At 31.6% G+C, this 16,777-nt stretch overlaps 1 protein-coding gene across 1 annotated transcript; it reads left to right on the top strand.

Annotated features, from left to right (window-relative positions):
• The first annotated feature begins 12,014 nt into the window (after nt 1-12,014).
• LOC108321349 (putative zinc transporter At3g08650) lies at nt 12,015-16,777 on the top strand. Its single transcript, XM_017553080.2, has 6 exons — nt 12,015-12,291; nt 12,409-13,100; nt 13,578-13,862; nt 14,568-14,696; nt 15,369-15,466; nt 15,644-16,777. Exons 2-6 carry the CDS (start codon nt 12,630-12,632, stop codon nt 16,455-16,457), a joined length of 1,797 nt encoding a protein of 598 aa, XP_017408569.1. The 5' UTR covers nt 12,015-12,291; nt 12,409-12,629; the 3' UTR covers nt 16,458-16,777.

Below are 16,777 nucleotides of genomic sequence, written 5' to 3'. Positions count from 1 at the left end.
AATGTGCATTTTTCAATAGACTTTATTTATTTATTTTTAAATTTGAACTCTTGATCAACCTGTCACCAACTCTCAACTTTCAATGGACTTCTTGGCTCATTCTTTATAATACTTGGCAACACTTCACTCGACTTCTTGTTCTTTAGAACCCTTCAACAGTCAATATTTGCTATTGATTAACATCCCAACATCTGAGAAACTCACATTCAAAACCTAGTTATTAAAGGGGAGAACCAAACACTAATACTTTAAATGAAACTTAAGTAATTATACTACTCCGATTTATAACTTATATTAACTCACCCGTGTACTCTGCGTTGCTTTTTATAAGGTTGTTAGTTTCTCTATGTTTCTCTGATAAGCTGAAGTATATACCCTTTTGTTTTTCACCTTTCTCTGATAGAAAATATATTTGCATAATTTCGCTGATTGTCTTCTTTTCTTCCTTCTCTATGCTCTTTTGTCTCTTTCTCCACCATTGAAGAAAGTCTGATATGATATCAGAAAATTTTATCTGCAACTTCTTCTCCATTGCTGCCACTGCCGGCTCATGGGATGCTTCTCCATTTTTTATTGATCCACAAGATCCTCCTTTCGTCCATCGTGCTGTTGATAAGGGAAGCATAGTCTCTACATATATTGGTTTTTGATGATGAATAGTTTTAAATGATTGGAAATGGTTTTAATCATTCTTGCACAACAAAATGACATAACAAATGTTTAGATCATGAACATGTTAGTGTTAGATGTATAATCCATTCATGATTAGGGAAATAAGCTCAAAACAGATTGGAAATCTAGTTTCTGGTAATAATAGTCGATTACATAAGTGATATAATCCATTAGATTAAACTAGAATACTTAGAAAGCTAAACAGGGGCAAAACACTCTGTTATAATCGATTACATAAGTTACATAATCAATTAAAACAAAGAGAAAGGCATAATCTGCTATACAGATAACATAATCTGTTAAGAAAGACAAATGGATGACTAAATAGGCTAAGTGACAAAATAATCGATTATATAAGTTCCATAATCAATTAAAATAGAAAGAAAGGTCTAATCCATTATACAAATAACTTAATCTGTTAGGTTAGTTAAAAGAGGTAGTTATAGGCATAAATGTTGAAATAATCGATTATACATGTGCTATATTATGTTAAAACAGAAAGAAAAGTATAATAGGTTATGCCGATAACGTCGATCTACGTCAGGATTTAGTTTTTCTATATAAACCAGACTTGAAACCTGTTTCATTAACGATTTTAATTGACATATACTGACTTTATTTCCGAGTTTTGAGTATAGGGTCTCTCAAGAACTGTTCTTGGAGAAATTCAAGCTTCATTGGGTGATCAAGCATCAAGATTTCATTCAAAATCAAGTGGACTTCACATGTACTCATATATCTGCACTATAAGAGTGTATTTTAATCAGTTTATCTTTGATTCTACATTGTGTAGCACCTGTGCGGGTTAGGCCAGGTTGTTGGGAGAAGACTGGATGTAGGCTTGTGAGACGCTGCACCAGTATAAATTTTTGTGTTCTTTGATCTTTCTTTACTTAGTTGATTCATTTAATCTTTGGTTATTGATTTCGAGAATTCAAGAACTCTTTAAAGATTTAAAAAAGATTTTCAAAAGATGTTTAAATCCAATTCACCCGCCCCTCTTGGGATATAAGGGCTCTTATTTCTAACAACTGGTATTAGAGATGGAAATTGTATTTTAATAGATTAAACAAGATCCAAATGGCTAGTATATCTTTTGGAGAAGGTGCATCCACAAATAGGTCACCTCTATTTGCGGGTGAAAATTATCCGTTTTGGAAAATTAGAATGAAGATCTTCTTGGAATCAATAGACAAAGGTGTGTGGGATGTCGTGATCAATGGACCCTATGAACCAACCAAGATAGAAAATGGAAAGACCAAACCTAAAGATTTCTCTGATTGGAAAGCAGAAGAAAGCAAGAGAGTTAATTATGATGTGAGGGTCAAGAATATCATCTCCTCTACACTTACAATTGATGAATTCTATAGAATCTCAGTTTGTGAAATTGCCAAAGAAATGTGGGATGTTTTAGAGGTACCACATGAGGGACAGATGAGGTAAAAAGATTTAGGAAGAACTCTTTGATTCAAGAGTATGAGATGTTTAGGATGAAGAATGGTGAGACTATATATGATGTGCAGAAAAGATTTACTCACATAGTAAATCACCTTCTTGCTCTTGGAGAGACTTTTGATAAGGAAGAGTTGAATATCAAGATTTTAAAGAGCCTAAAAAGAAATTGGCAACCCAAGGTAACAACCATCTCAGAATCAAGAGATCTTACTACTATGAATGTGGCTACATTGTTTGGAAAGTTAGGGGAACATGAACTAGAGCTAGGAAGATTGAAGGAAGAAGAAGAAGGAGAGTAAAGGCACACAATTTCTCTCAAGACTGTTGTAAGAACAACAAATAAAACTAGTTCAAGAAAGCATGAGGATGAAGACGATCTTGAAGCTGAAAATTCAGACGCTGAAGCAATGAGTTTCATGGTAAAAAGGTTCTCCAAATTCTTGAAATTTAAAAATAAGGCTAACTCTGATTTTGCAGGAAATACAAGGTCAAATAGAAGAAAAGGAAAATCTGATGCTGCATCAACTTGCTATGAATGTGGCAAGGTTGGACACATTAAGCCCGAATGTCCATTGATTAAAATGAAACAAAAGCTGGAAGAAAAGAACCATCCACATAGCAAAAACCATAGAAAGAAAAAAACCTATATAGCCTAGGAAGATAGCTCCTCAAGCTCTTCCTCAAGTGAATATGATGAGAGCATTGAAAAGGTAACAAATTTATGCTTGATGGCTGACTCAATATCTTTAGAAAGCAATGTGACAGCTTTGAAGATGAAAGCATAAAAGACAGGTATTGTCAACTCCTTGATGCATTCCAAGAATAACATGAAGAAGCTAGAAAAATGAAATATGCAAATAATAGCCTTAAGAGTGAAAATAGGTGTCTAGAAAGTAGATTAGACAACCTAGACAAAGAGAATAAAAATCTGAAAATTGAACTGGAAGAATTGAAATATGCACCTAGTCAAAAAATAAAAGAGAGCAAAGTAAGTGCTTAAGAGTGTGAAAATTGTCCAAGATAGTTGGAAGAAATTGAATACCTCATGAACACTTTGTCTAAGTTCACTTTAGGTAGTTCAAACCTTGAAGCTTTACTTCGATCACAAAGAAGCGTGCTAAACAAGCAAGGAATTGGCTATACCGATAAAAGTAGTAAAATGAAGGCTAGAAAATTTGTTGACATTATCAAACCTTCATCCACAACATGTTTTTACTACAATCACATTGGTCATGCATCAAAATCTTGTTATTATAAAAATGTTGGTGTACCTAAAGGCAAATTTAGATGGATTTCTAAGGAATCACCAAAACCCCCTAAAACAAAAGGACCTAAATTCAATTGGGTACCTGCATCCTAATCCTTCCATTGTTTTGCAGGAAATCAAGAGGAACTGAAAGTGTCTATGCTCAAGGTGAAGCACAAAGCTGAAGCATATCTCATAATTCAAAGTGTTCATAACATCTTGAGGGACATCAATATTGGTAACAAGTCTTAACATTGGTAAAACATGCATATTTTCAATTCTGCATAAACTTTGTGCTTGATATGATGTTGCTAGATAAAAATAGGATGAGTGAAAATATTCAAATTGACAGAATCTGCGAGTTTTAATCGATTACATAAATAACCTAATTGATTAGGTGGTTCTCTCTGTTTTGCTGAAAATAGGAGTTTGTCACTAGTTTAATCGATTACATTAGAAACATAATCGGTTAAAACAACTCCAAAAAGGGTTTTTCAAATTCAAATATATTTCCAACTTATCTTAATCAATTAGGACGAAACCCTAATCAATTAAAATGTTCTTTCTCTTCTCATTCTTAGAATCTTAAGATAAAACTCTTCCTCTGTCAAAGTTCTCTCAAACCCTAATCATCATCCTTGCTCTCAAACCTTCAATCTCCTTCTACCATCACAAACTCTCATTTTTTTTCTGCAAGAACATGGCCTCCTCTTCTAAATGCGTCAAAAGGGCTGCTCATAAAACCATATCAGCAAGCCCTAATGGGTGGATAAGCGATGAAGGAGCCCAAACAAATTTTGAATGCTTCTGGTGCATTCAGAAAATCATCTCCTACAAATACATGGGGATAAATTTCTTTCGAACAGATGGTTTTATCTTCCAAGACTGGTTGAAGTACCAAGGGTTGGCAAGCTTCATTGCTCTAGAGTAAAAGGGGTGGATATTAGGCTAGATGAAGATGTTTGGACATCTATTGCCGGTATACGTCCAGGAGGATATAAGTCACATCTAGGAATGTCTAGGGTAAATAAGTTAGCCATATACATAGCCTGCTTGATAAATCCTGAGGTGCCCAGGGATTATACATTGTATAGGGTAGGAGGGTTGAAAAGAGATGATAGATTATGTGATTTTATTGACGCTTTCACTTACTACCTAGGGGGAGAAATCATGCACATTTATCTGATTCATGCCACGAAAGGATGACTTCAAGCTGATTGAACAACAACTATTTGTGATCATATGATCAAGGTCACAAAACAAAATATGGCATGTCTTCCCTATGAGGATTTTTTGTCCAAGGTTATAAGCCATTACAATGTTGATCAATGAGGTGGCAAGAGGCTATAACAAAACCAATCTCATCTCCAACCTTGCCCTACACCACATGGGATTGATAAAAGGTGAAACAGGCTTAGCTTTTAAGGACGAACACCAACCCATGGAAGGAGAAGATGTGGAGCCACTCAATGTGGACGCTTCAAATGTTGAACCTAATCAATTATGGCTAAGCAAATGAAGATTTAGTCAGCTAGGTTTGATATTCTTGAAAAATCTGTTGCTGAAATTCAGAAAAAATTAGATAAGATAAAACTTGGATGATGAATTTGATGATGAAGATGTCTTTGAAAGTAACAATGAAGAGGGTATGGAAGAAGGTTGTATAAATGTGTCAGATTAGAATATTCATTCAATATGTCTTGATCCTTTTTGAAAACTAGTAATATTCAAGCCATATGGCTTTAGACTCAAGTACTTTAGTATTCTCTACTTTAGCTAATTAGGACAATGCCTTCACTCACTCATAGAGTTAGCATAAAACTGAAGAGAAGAAGTTTTGATGATGTCTTAAAGTCAAATTTTAAGTGTTCTTGTTACAAGAAGATCTTCATGAAGACTTGTCTTCTATTAAAGTTTTTCAATTTTGGTATATTTATGAATAGGATGTGGTTTATCTTTGATTCTATGTGGTATATTTAGGTTGCGTTAAAATTCGTTTTGAATCAGAAAACCTCATTTTATACTCAAGATAATCGATTATCAACATATAATAATCGATTATCAGTAATCAATTATGAGTTGCCATAATCGATTACCACGAACAATTATGAGAATTTTTAAGCAAGTTTTTTATCGTTGTGCATTCATTAAATGCATAATCGATTACCATAAATGGATAATCGATTATCACACGTTAATTAGCTGACAACGGATTTTTGGAGGTATCCTTGAGTGAGATCTCTATTAATTAGATTGGGACTCTCATTCTAAAATATGAAATACGTTTATTTTGAAAATCTTATTTGTTTAGTTTTGTGCTTTGATAAGTGTGTTCTAGGGTTTGTGTAACCCTTGTGCTTTAGCTTTGAGAACTTGGTGTTGGCATAGAGCGATAACTTTCATTGGGAGTGTGATTGAGTCTTATTGTCGTTGCTGAGTTGAAAGCATGTCATCCTTTGTGAAGATTCAAAGAAGGTGTTCATCCTTTGTGAAGATTCAAAGGAGGTACTCATCCTTCGTGAAGCATTCGGAGGAGGTATCCCTCCCTTGTGGGTTTTAAGGGAAGTGAGTTTCATCTCTTAGTGTAGCAAGAGAGGTTTTCTATCCTTAAACTATTTTATTTTCTTTGTGATTGTAACAGTTTGTTGGTTTGTGATATTGAAGTGTTAATTCTCAGTTGAGATTAACAACTGGACATAGGATTTGTGTGATCCGAACCAGTATAAAAATCACCTGTGCAATTTTCTCTCTTCCTTACTCTTTTATTTGTTTGATTTGGTATTAAGAAATTTATATTTTACGAGAAAATTATTAAAGGTATTATTTGCGATAAGAAACCAATTCACCCCTTCTTGGTTTATCGTACATGTTAACCATTACGCTACATCGCTTTGACACACAATACTTTTATTCTAAACACTATTTTGTATTTGGTGTTTTTAACTATGTTGTTGGTTGATTATATCTATATATCTGATGTTTGGAAATTGTGTTAGTTGATATTCATTGATTCTCATTTCTAAATATAAATGAATGATTAAGTTAATCTATTCTAACACGGTGTTTACTTCATATTATTAACATATGAATATATTAGTATCAAGCTCAATAGACTACCAAGATGATTTTATTATAGCATGTTAAATCAGATATTTAACACTTAGTACTCTGAAATTGAATATGATTCCATGCCTTTTATCATTCAATATCATGTTTGAAAGAATAAATTGTTGTATTGAATATTGGCACTATATGGCATAGAGAACATAACTCTACAGGTCTAAATCCAAGTGGAAAAGAATCTATTATCATATATGCTCTGTTTACATAGTACTGCAGGTTTTTAATCGGTTAAGCAATGAGCATAATTGATTAAGTGACAACTGATAAAATATGCATCTAATGATTATATTTGATCTGCTGTATAAGTCTAAATGGTCATTTAATATATGCTTTGACTTCAATGTCCATCATATGTGTTATCCAATTTAAATTCACATTAAATTTGATTATGCATAGAGATATGCGCACCATTTTTATTCAAACAAGCATTTCTAATTCTACTACATAACTCTAATATATGAATCAAATTTTTGTTGCACAATACATGGTAATTGTGCTTGTGCTTAAATTTGAAAATCATATTTGATTTTAAGTATCGAAATATGTACTTGATTTGTTACATATGTTTAAGCAATTCTAAACTCCAATACATGTACAGAATGTAATGGATTTGTTCACTGTGACTATGATTAATTGATATTACATCTCATTAACGAAAAGTTTATTTTTTTATCTTGTTCTTAGATAATTAAAAATGTCATTTCTTATGAATTGATATATCTAGAACATTCAAATGCATAGTTAGACTAATTTATGTGAGACTTGCATTTGTTGCTTGCATTGAACCACCATTCCCTACATATCTAATTATATTTGCTTTGGGAAAGTTATTTTGAGCTAATCTTGATCATGGCAAAATTCTTACATTGCTCACAACATTCATTAGTGCACATATTGTTTTTGATAGGGGGAACATCATATGCCTAATTGATTCATAAATTTGTTGATGCATTCCATGTACTGCACATTGAATTAAAGGGGTAAGTTAATACATTGCTCTGCCATTTTTTGCTAATGCCAAAAGGGGGGAATTAATGGAAATTGTAGAAAATGTTGGTCATCATAAAAAAAGGAAGGGATTGTTTATAAGAGGAGCCTAGTATCTACATATATTGGTTTTTGATGATGAATAATTTTAAATGATTAGAAATGGTTTTAATCATTCTTGCACAACAAAATGACATAACAAATGTTTAGATCATTAACACGTTAGTGTTAGATGTATTAATCCATTCATGATTAGTGAAATAAGCCCAAAACATATTGAAAATCTAGTTTCTGATAATAATAATAATCGATTACATAAGTGATATAATCCATTAAATTAAGCCATAATACTTAGAAAGCTAAACAGAGGCAAAATAGTTTGTTATAGTTGATTACGTAAGTTACATAATTGATTAAAATAGAGAAAAAAACATAATCTGTTAAGAAAGGCAAATGGATGACTAAATAGGCTAAACGATAAAATAATGGATTATATAAGTTCCATAATTGATTAAAACAGAAAGAAATGTCTAATCCATTATAAGTTCCATAATTAGATGGCTATAAGTTTACTTTTGGTCATTTAAGAAAATATTATTATTATTATTATTATTATTATTATTATTATTATTAATTGTAGTAATATTGAATTTTTATTAATAATGATTTTTATTTTGTTCAAAAACTATTAATAATTGAATTTTTTTGTGCACTCAAGTTAATGTTTCATGGCTAATTCTCATGCGATAATAACATCATTATTGAATCTGATATCAGGAATGCTCTAGTATGTTGTGATTTAACACGAATCTCATTATATCATTTTCACTATTGAGAATCGTCATTAAGACTCTGTTGGTTTAAACATTCTTTATTGTTCAAAAAGAATGGCGAGGACGGTTTGGAGAAATACATCATGTTAGCTTCAAGTGATATGCAAGGAAGGGAAAACAATGAATTGCGGGTTGCATTGATTTTTTATTACCCGATGGAGTGTTCAGATATGAAGGGAATTGTGGAGAAATGTCATGTTTTCCCTCTCTTAATTTTGTAATGACCACGCCAAATGTAATGGTATAATCGATTTTGAATTTCATGTAGTTGATTCCATTGCATATATTGTGAAGAAAATCTGGCAACTGTTGAAGTTATTGATTCCAACTTGGTCAGTAACAATATTAAGACATTCATTATGTTTGGCTTCTTTTGCAGATGAAAAGCAAAACAGTCCCCGCAAATAGAGCCTTGTGGGTTGATGTAGTGACATGCAACGAGGTTGAAGATGAAGACCAAAAAGAGGTTAAAGATAAAAACCAGAGAGAAATGAAATTCCACTACAAGTTGGAATCAATTCCAACATCCCCGTATTTGATTTCATGGTGAACCATAACCAATTTCAGCTGCATTGTAATCGATTCCAACTGCGTTGTAATCGATTCTATGACCATTGTATCATGTTACGAGCTTCATGTGATTGTAGCGAGGGTTCTTGACTATCCCATTTCTTTGTTATTTCTCTTTATTGTTGCTAGTGGAAATTTGGGACAATTGCGATACAATGATGACATCCTTTTCTATTCTTATGAAGCCTAACTTCTTTGCTCTTACAATGTTGTTGTCTGTGATGTCCATCACCAGTCACTCTCTATGTTGAGGCTGAAGCAAGCGACAACAACATCTTTTCCTTATAGTGTTGTGGATTGTGAATGTGTTGAAGTTGCACCATCATTCTTATTCTCTTTATTGCATACAATTTAAAACTTAATCTTATTTAAAGTATTTCTTTTTTCTTAGTTATTTTAATTTTATCTTATTAAGAACTTTTATATGAGTTTATGTTTTACTTGGTGTTGTTTTATTATTAAGGTTTAATATTTTACATTTTTATATAATTAACATAATCAATTGTAATTTTATTTATAAGTATTTGAATAGTATCCTATATGAAGTAAATCCTTATTTACAAATTTATTTCATTGATATGATTAATAGCAAATTGTTCCTTAAATACAAATTTATTTCATTTATATAATTAATTTTAATTTTTTTTATCTATTTATAATATTTTTTACCAATAAATATATTATTAATAAATATCATTTTATATTACTTTTACTATTAAGAGCATTTTAATAATCTTCAATTTCTATCAAGTAAAATATTTTTTAATTTATCAATCGGTAACTTTTTACACAAATTTTATTTTTAAATTCACACTCAATCACTTTTAAATCTCTTAAAAAAATATAAATTATTCTCAAATTTCCTATGTTTCATGTAATCATCTCCCTTGAATCCATTCCCTTGTATAAATAGATCTAAGATTTGGTTTTTGAGAATTAAGAGAATAATTGATTTTCTTTATAGAAATGATAGGAAAATAATTTATTCTCCTATTTTTAATTATTTATGAATATTAATCTTCTAAACATTTCCTTCAATTACATACGAAATACTAATAGATGAGAGTAATGAATTAAACAAAGTTGAATTTATTTTTCATGCAAGAAACAAAGCTTAATTTATCTATATATATATATATATATATATATATATATATATATATATATATATATATATATATATATATATGGATAAATTGTTCCTGCACCTCTGTATTTTTTGGTCCTCTTTATGAATATAAAAAATGTCATTTTTTAATTGTAAAATTTGTAAGTAAAAAACGATTTTAGTAAAGTAAAAAATAGTTTTTATATTATATAATTTGATTTTTTTTTCTTGAAAATGATTTTTAGATTCTACGAAGAAAAAAAAACTTTCCAATAATCATTCAATATAGAAGCCAAAAATGACTTTTATACTATATAATTCAAGATTAAAAATAACTTATAGATTGTGATTAAAAAGTTAAAATGTAATTATAAATTATACAATCCAAAAGCTACTATTTTTTTCTTTTCCTGTTCAACTTTCCAAAATTATTTTTAACTTCTCAATTACATAATTCAAAAGTTATTGTTGACTTCCAAACCTTATTTTCTAAAAGCCAAAAAGGAAAACATAATTTTCATATCGCACAATCTAAATATCATTGTTTTGCTTCCAAATGATTTAATTGAGAAATAATTTTTATATTCACAATCTAAAAATTACTTGTAAATTATATAATCCAAAAAAAAAATCATAATAAAAAATCAATATTTTTATATTCCTGATTAGAAGGAGAAAATAAGAAGATAGAGGAAGAATTTGTCTTGTTTTGCTGGAATCTAATTATTGGCGAAAATATAAGTCAGAGATGCAAGTGTATGTGTATGTCTATTCCCACGTTTCACGCACTAACTCATTATTTTAATGCAATTGTGCTTTTATTTAATTATAATTAATGGCACAAATTTGACTAATTGAATCAAATTTATTAAGGTACGGTGTTAACAAACTTTATGTTTTAATGTATTTTTTAAAACTGTTGTTTCAAATGAAAATAATTCTTAAAAAATAAAAATAGAAAACAAATATCTACAATAGTTAGATTATGATTCACAATAATAAATGACTGAGATTAAAACTCAATCAAAATTATTAAATCATGTTTTTCACTTTTCTCTATCATAATTGCGAAGATGATTTATTTCTTATATTAGAAGATAATTTATAAAAGTAAGTTTTAAAAATAATTTAATATAAATACAATTTCTGAAAATATAAATTAATGATAAAATGAAAATAAAAAATTAGTATAAAATTTAATAAATAAAAAATTATATTTTATTGATTATCTTTGTAAATCTGCTGTATTATCTCTCTGTTCTTCCATGCTTTATGTACTAAACAGCAAATATCTTTATTTCTGTTTTTGAAGTTCTTAAGAAAACAGAAGACTTGGTCATTAGAGTTATCTATTATTGGAACGTTTATTCACTTTTAGGTTACTCGAACTTTTAGAAATTATTTAATCAACTCTTTAAATTAAAAAATCACTTTTATTTCTAATTATTTTACAAATGCTCACTTTCTTAAAACACGTGTTAATTTTAGTTCTTATAAAAGTTAATAAATTAAACAATTTTATTTAGTATTTCATATATGTTATTTAATTATTTTTACTACGAATGTATTACCATTTATGTATAAGAAATTAAAATTTATTATTAAACTTTCTATAGAACACACAAAAATGTATTATCTTTATATAGATATATAAGTATAGATTATCAATAACACGCGTAATGTTTTTAAATTTATGTAGAACAAAAATTAAATAATAATGATAAGCATATTTAAATAAAAATTTTAATTGAGTTCTTATTTTTTTTACTATTTTTGCAATTATTTTTAAAATTAATTCATTACATTTTAAAATTAAAAAGTATTTTAACCATTTTTTAATTTCAGATACTCAATTAAAATATTATAAAACAAGTAAAATCAATAAATCTATTTATTAATTGAAAATGTGGTTAAAGGATTCATCAGAAAACAACTTTTTGTTAAATAATTATTCAAATATTTAAAAGAAAAAAATATCACCGTCCGTTACGTTACTCATCAATGAAAAAAATCACATTGTTTTCCCAAATTCTGATTTGTTTTGAGTTTTGAAACCACTGATTTCCCCTTTTACCATAATGACAAACTGTGGATGCCAAATCGGTTCAACCTTCATAGTTTGAGTGACATCAGCATGGATTTCTGCGTGCCCAAAGTCGCTGGTTTTGTGTCCCAAATCCCTTTTTGATACTCCATTGATTTCCAATCAATAATTGAATTAGGGTTTTCAAAAAGTCTTCCCTTTTTTTCTTTGTCTGTGCCTCTTTGATTCCCCTTAGGAGCAATCACCCTAACAGGTATGTACCCTTTAACCATTCAATTCCAATTTCAATTTTTTCTTCAAAGATAGCAATGCTTTTTATGTCTCGTGAATTTTGGGTTTTAATTGGGTTTTGTTGTTTTGATATCAACAGGTAGATTGTTCACGAGGGGTAAATCCATACCGAATTCTGACTGCTTGCATTTGGGTGTCTTTTCAAATTACATTCTTTCTGGAATTTGATATCAATTGTATTTTCTGAATTGAGCTGATAGAATAGAAGCTCATGGGGTTGTAGTTGTAGCCTCTAAGGATTTTGATTTGGGGCTTGTGGCTTGAAGAAAGTGCTCTTTTAAATACTGGGTATTTTTGCACATGGCTCCAAATCTGAGGCTAAGATTATGTTTTCCCGTGTATTTTTTGTTGCTTGGTTTTCTCTTGAATTCAAATGGCGAATTGGATCATCAAGTTTCACATAAGGTCATAGCTGCTCCTCGTAAAGATGTAGGAACTAATGTAATTGATGGCACTGGTGTAGAGAATGCTTTTAATTTTGAGAATGGTAATAATGCGGTGGGTAGTAGGAAAGGTGCAGGTAATAAGGTTTCAGTTTCAACTGTTGCGTTGTTTACCCTAGCGATGGCAGCTGCGACTGGTTTAGGTGCTGTGCCCTTCTTCTTTGTGGAGCTTGATCCGCAGTGGGCTGGATTGTGCAATGGAATGGCTGCAGGTGTCATGTTGGCTGCGAGCTTTGATCTAATACAAGAAGGGCAGGAGTATGGTGCTGGAAATTGGGTTGTCACTGGGATTCTAGCTGGTGGAATCTTTATCTGGCTATGTAAGAAGGTGATGATAGTTCTCCCTGTATCTGTACACTACTTTTTTCTGTATGTTTTAAAAGAAGTTGCGTGATGTTACAGTTTTCCTCCAGCCCTGTTTATATGCATTATAATGTCTTATTCCTTTATGTTGCTTTGCTTGAGTCGTTCATTGTTGACTGGATAAGCTTCACATCCAAAACTAATTAAGATAAAAAAAAAAGTTGACTTTGGGACTTCTTATCTTATTCACATCACTTGTACAAGTCAGCTTTGTTGATTTTTCAGTGAACATTCTTACGGATCTTTTACTTTAAAAATGTTTGCAAATTTGATGAATTTATCATTTAATATAAGTGTTATTTGTAGTGCTTCTCTTCTTTTTTCTATCTATTCACCTGGGATGCATTTTTTTTGTATGATTCTTAAATTTACTCTACAAATATTTCTTACTTTTTAACTTCCTCACTTGTGTCTTACTTAATCTCTTGGGTTTTGGTTTCAGTTTCTTGAGCAATATGGGGAAGTAAGTATGTTGGATTTAAAAGGTGCTGACGCTGCCAAAGTTGTTCTTGTTATTGGAATAATGACTCTCCATTCTTTTGGGGAGGGATCTGGGGTTGGAGTCTCATTTGCTGGCTCAAAGGGTTTTACTCAAGGCCTGTTGGTAACTTTGGCTATTGCGGTACACAACATTCCAGAAGGATTAGCTGTGAGCATGGTGCTTGCATCAAGGGGTGTCTCTCCACAAAATGCTATGTTATGGAGCATAATTACATCTTTACCCCAGGTAGTTCTTAGTTTGAGATTTTAATTATCTTAAATTGACCGAGAAGAAATAAATTATTATGAATTTAGTTAGCGTATCACTTTGAAAACTTTTGTGAGTTACATAATATAGTTTTGCAATCCCTTCTGCTCGTTGTAGTAAACCCCTTGCTCACATTATTCTTTAAAGTTGTGATTGGATGGGTCTCGGTAACAAAACTCTGTTTTGATACGCATTTAGTCTGACTCAAGTGAGGTGTAATATGTTGCATTGCATGATTAGGCCAGAACAGTTAGTAGTGATTTTCACCACTGATTGGTTATGTCATTCAACTTCAGAGGACTACTCCATCTTTGAATTTTTTATTTTTTACTTTTTTTTTGGTTTATGCGATTGTGCAAAGACTACTCCATCTTTGTACTATCACATAAACAATAAATTATTGTTATACGTAATTAAATCACATCCCTTGTGAAATTGCTTTTGCCATGGTGCCAAGTTGCAATGCTGGTGGGCCTTAGGCTAGTGTAGACTAATTGAGCCTGTGTTGCATACTAGCTAGACACTTCTACTTCTGCCATCCTAGTATGTTTTCTTTTCTGAACTCGGCTGTAGAAAAGTTAGAATATTGAACAATAACAATTCTTTGGACAACTATAGATTTAAGGTTGCAATTGCTGTCTTTAACCTTGTCATCATAAGATCTTATTCTTTATGTTAATGCAGCCCATTGTAGCGGTTCCTTCATTTATTTGTGCTGATGCATTCAGTAAGTTTCTTCCTTTTTGTACGGGATTTGCTGCTGGATGTATGATTTGGATGGTTATTGCGGAAGTGCTTCCTGATGCTTTCAAGGTTATTTCCCAATTATGCCAAAGATATGATATTTTCTTCTGTATCATTCTGAAGATTAATTTTTTTTGGCTATTTATTTCGATTTTTTGGCTTTTCTAATCGTGGATCCACTCCCAAAACTTAAGCTATTAGGCGAAGGCTGATGAATGGTTATTAATCTCTAACACTCCATAATAGGAATGACTTGAGTGAAAAGATGTTCAGCATTACACAATCTTTATGATATAATTTACTAGCCAAGGATATGTGATTGCTCCTAAACACTAATTCCTATGATTACTTAAAGCATGTGTAATACCCAAACTGCATGCAGTAGTTATTCTTACATTCTCCACATGCTGAATTTTATTAACCTTTAGGCTATAACCTTGTTACAAATAAACCCTTCAAAAGGAAAAAAAGAACCAGAGATATAATGTCTCCACTAAACGTAGTTGTTGAGGCAACATAGGGAAGGATTAGACCAAATAAATGACCATTAAACACTCTGTTCGAGTCTATAAAAGCTAGCAATAGAAATTGGTCGGGGAAAAGGCTTCAGTCCAAACAAAGAGAACACCATATATAAATACTAACGGAAGAGTCGTTAATTTTTGTTCAATTATGTTTTTTCTTATGAGAAAAATTGTTTTTATATATATAACATTTGTTTCTCCTCCTTTTGGATTATAGGAAGCCTCAGCTTCACAGGTTGCATCATCTGCAACCCTTTCTGTAGCATTTATGGAAGCTCTTAGCACCTTCTTTCAGAACTTCAGCCATGACTACAAGTGAGTTTGTATTAGATTTCTTTTTAGTTGTCAGGTATATTTCATTATTTGGGTTTGTTGCAAGGATGAAAATGAAATAGTATTAATCATCCATGATCTGTTGCTAAATTGCACAATGTGGAAATATGCAGAATGTTACAGTTTTCTTTTCCCTAAATTTTGATTTCTTTGTTACAGCGCTGAGGATGCTTCTGGCTTTTTTGTTTCGTTACTTTTTGGCCTTGGCCCTTTACTTGGAGGAATCATTCTTGTTGTATTTGCTCTTTCATTGCGTCTTCAGCATGCTCTCCTCATGGGCACTGCATGTGGTATTGCTTTTGTTCTTGGTGCTTGGCGACCAATACAACTTATTTTGTCTTCAAAATTGGGATTCTTTCCTATTTTGCTACTCCTCGCAATTGGTGCTGCTTTCATCCATGTTTCTACTTCTGGTGTATTGAAGATGGCAACTTCCAAAAAGGCCTCAGTCAATGACTTGCCTACACTTACCGGTTTCCCACTCAGTGTTCACACCCTTCAATCATTTATATCATGTGGTGCAGTAGCCATTCATGCCTTAGCTGAAGGACTTGCATTGGGAGTGGCTGCACCAAAAGCATATGGACTTGGTCGTCACATGGTCCTTCCAGTCTCTCTACATGGGCTTCCTCGAGGTGCAGCTGTGGCCAGCTGCATATTTGGAGTCACTGATAGCTGGCATGGCTCCCTTGCAACAGCTGCCATAATTGGATTTATGGGTCCAATATCAGCAATAGGAGCTATTCTTACTGGTATTGACTACAGTGGCCTTGATCACATAATGGTTATTGCCTGTGGTGGATTAATCCCAAGCTTTGGAAATGTAGTAAAGAGAGCTCTAAGTTTGGATAAGAGGAAGACCACCTGTGGCCTCATTATGGGTATTGGGTTTGCTACTTTATGTCTAACATTCACTAGGTTGGTTTGCTTACATACACCTTACTGCAATTCTGCACCAGAGGCTGTCAGATAAAGAGTCTTATGCTGCCTTTCCTGCATCATCTATTGTTACTGTTCTTCTAACAGCTGTATACATTTCTGAAATTCATATCCCAAAACATTTGAAGAGACCCTTGATAAAGAAACTAGAAAGAGCAATTTCAAATTTGGAAATTCCCTAAGAGGGAAAGGCAAGGCAGATTTACTAGTGACCAACGTTTTCACATAGAACATATCCGTGTCATGTTTTAGTGTTTACTTGTATAGGCAGTTTTTACACATGATCTATATTTGCCAAACCATGTAAAACCATTGAGAACTGAAACAGATGTTATTTATTTTAAATTTCGATTA

Source organism: Vigna angularis, chromosome 2 (assembly GCF_016808095.1).
Source record: "Vigna angularis cultivar LongXiaoDou No.4 chromosome 2, ASM1680809v1, whole genome shotgun sequence".
Lineage (NCBI taxonomy): Eukaryota > Viridiplantae > Streptophyta > Magnoliopsida > Fabales > Fabaceae > Vigna > Vigna angularis.
This window is presented reverse-complemented; position numbering and strand designations above follow the sequence as displayed.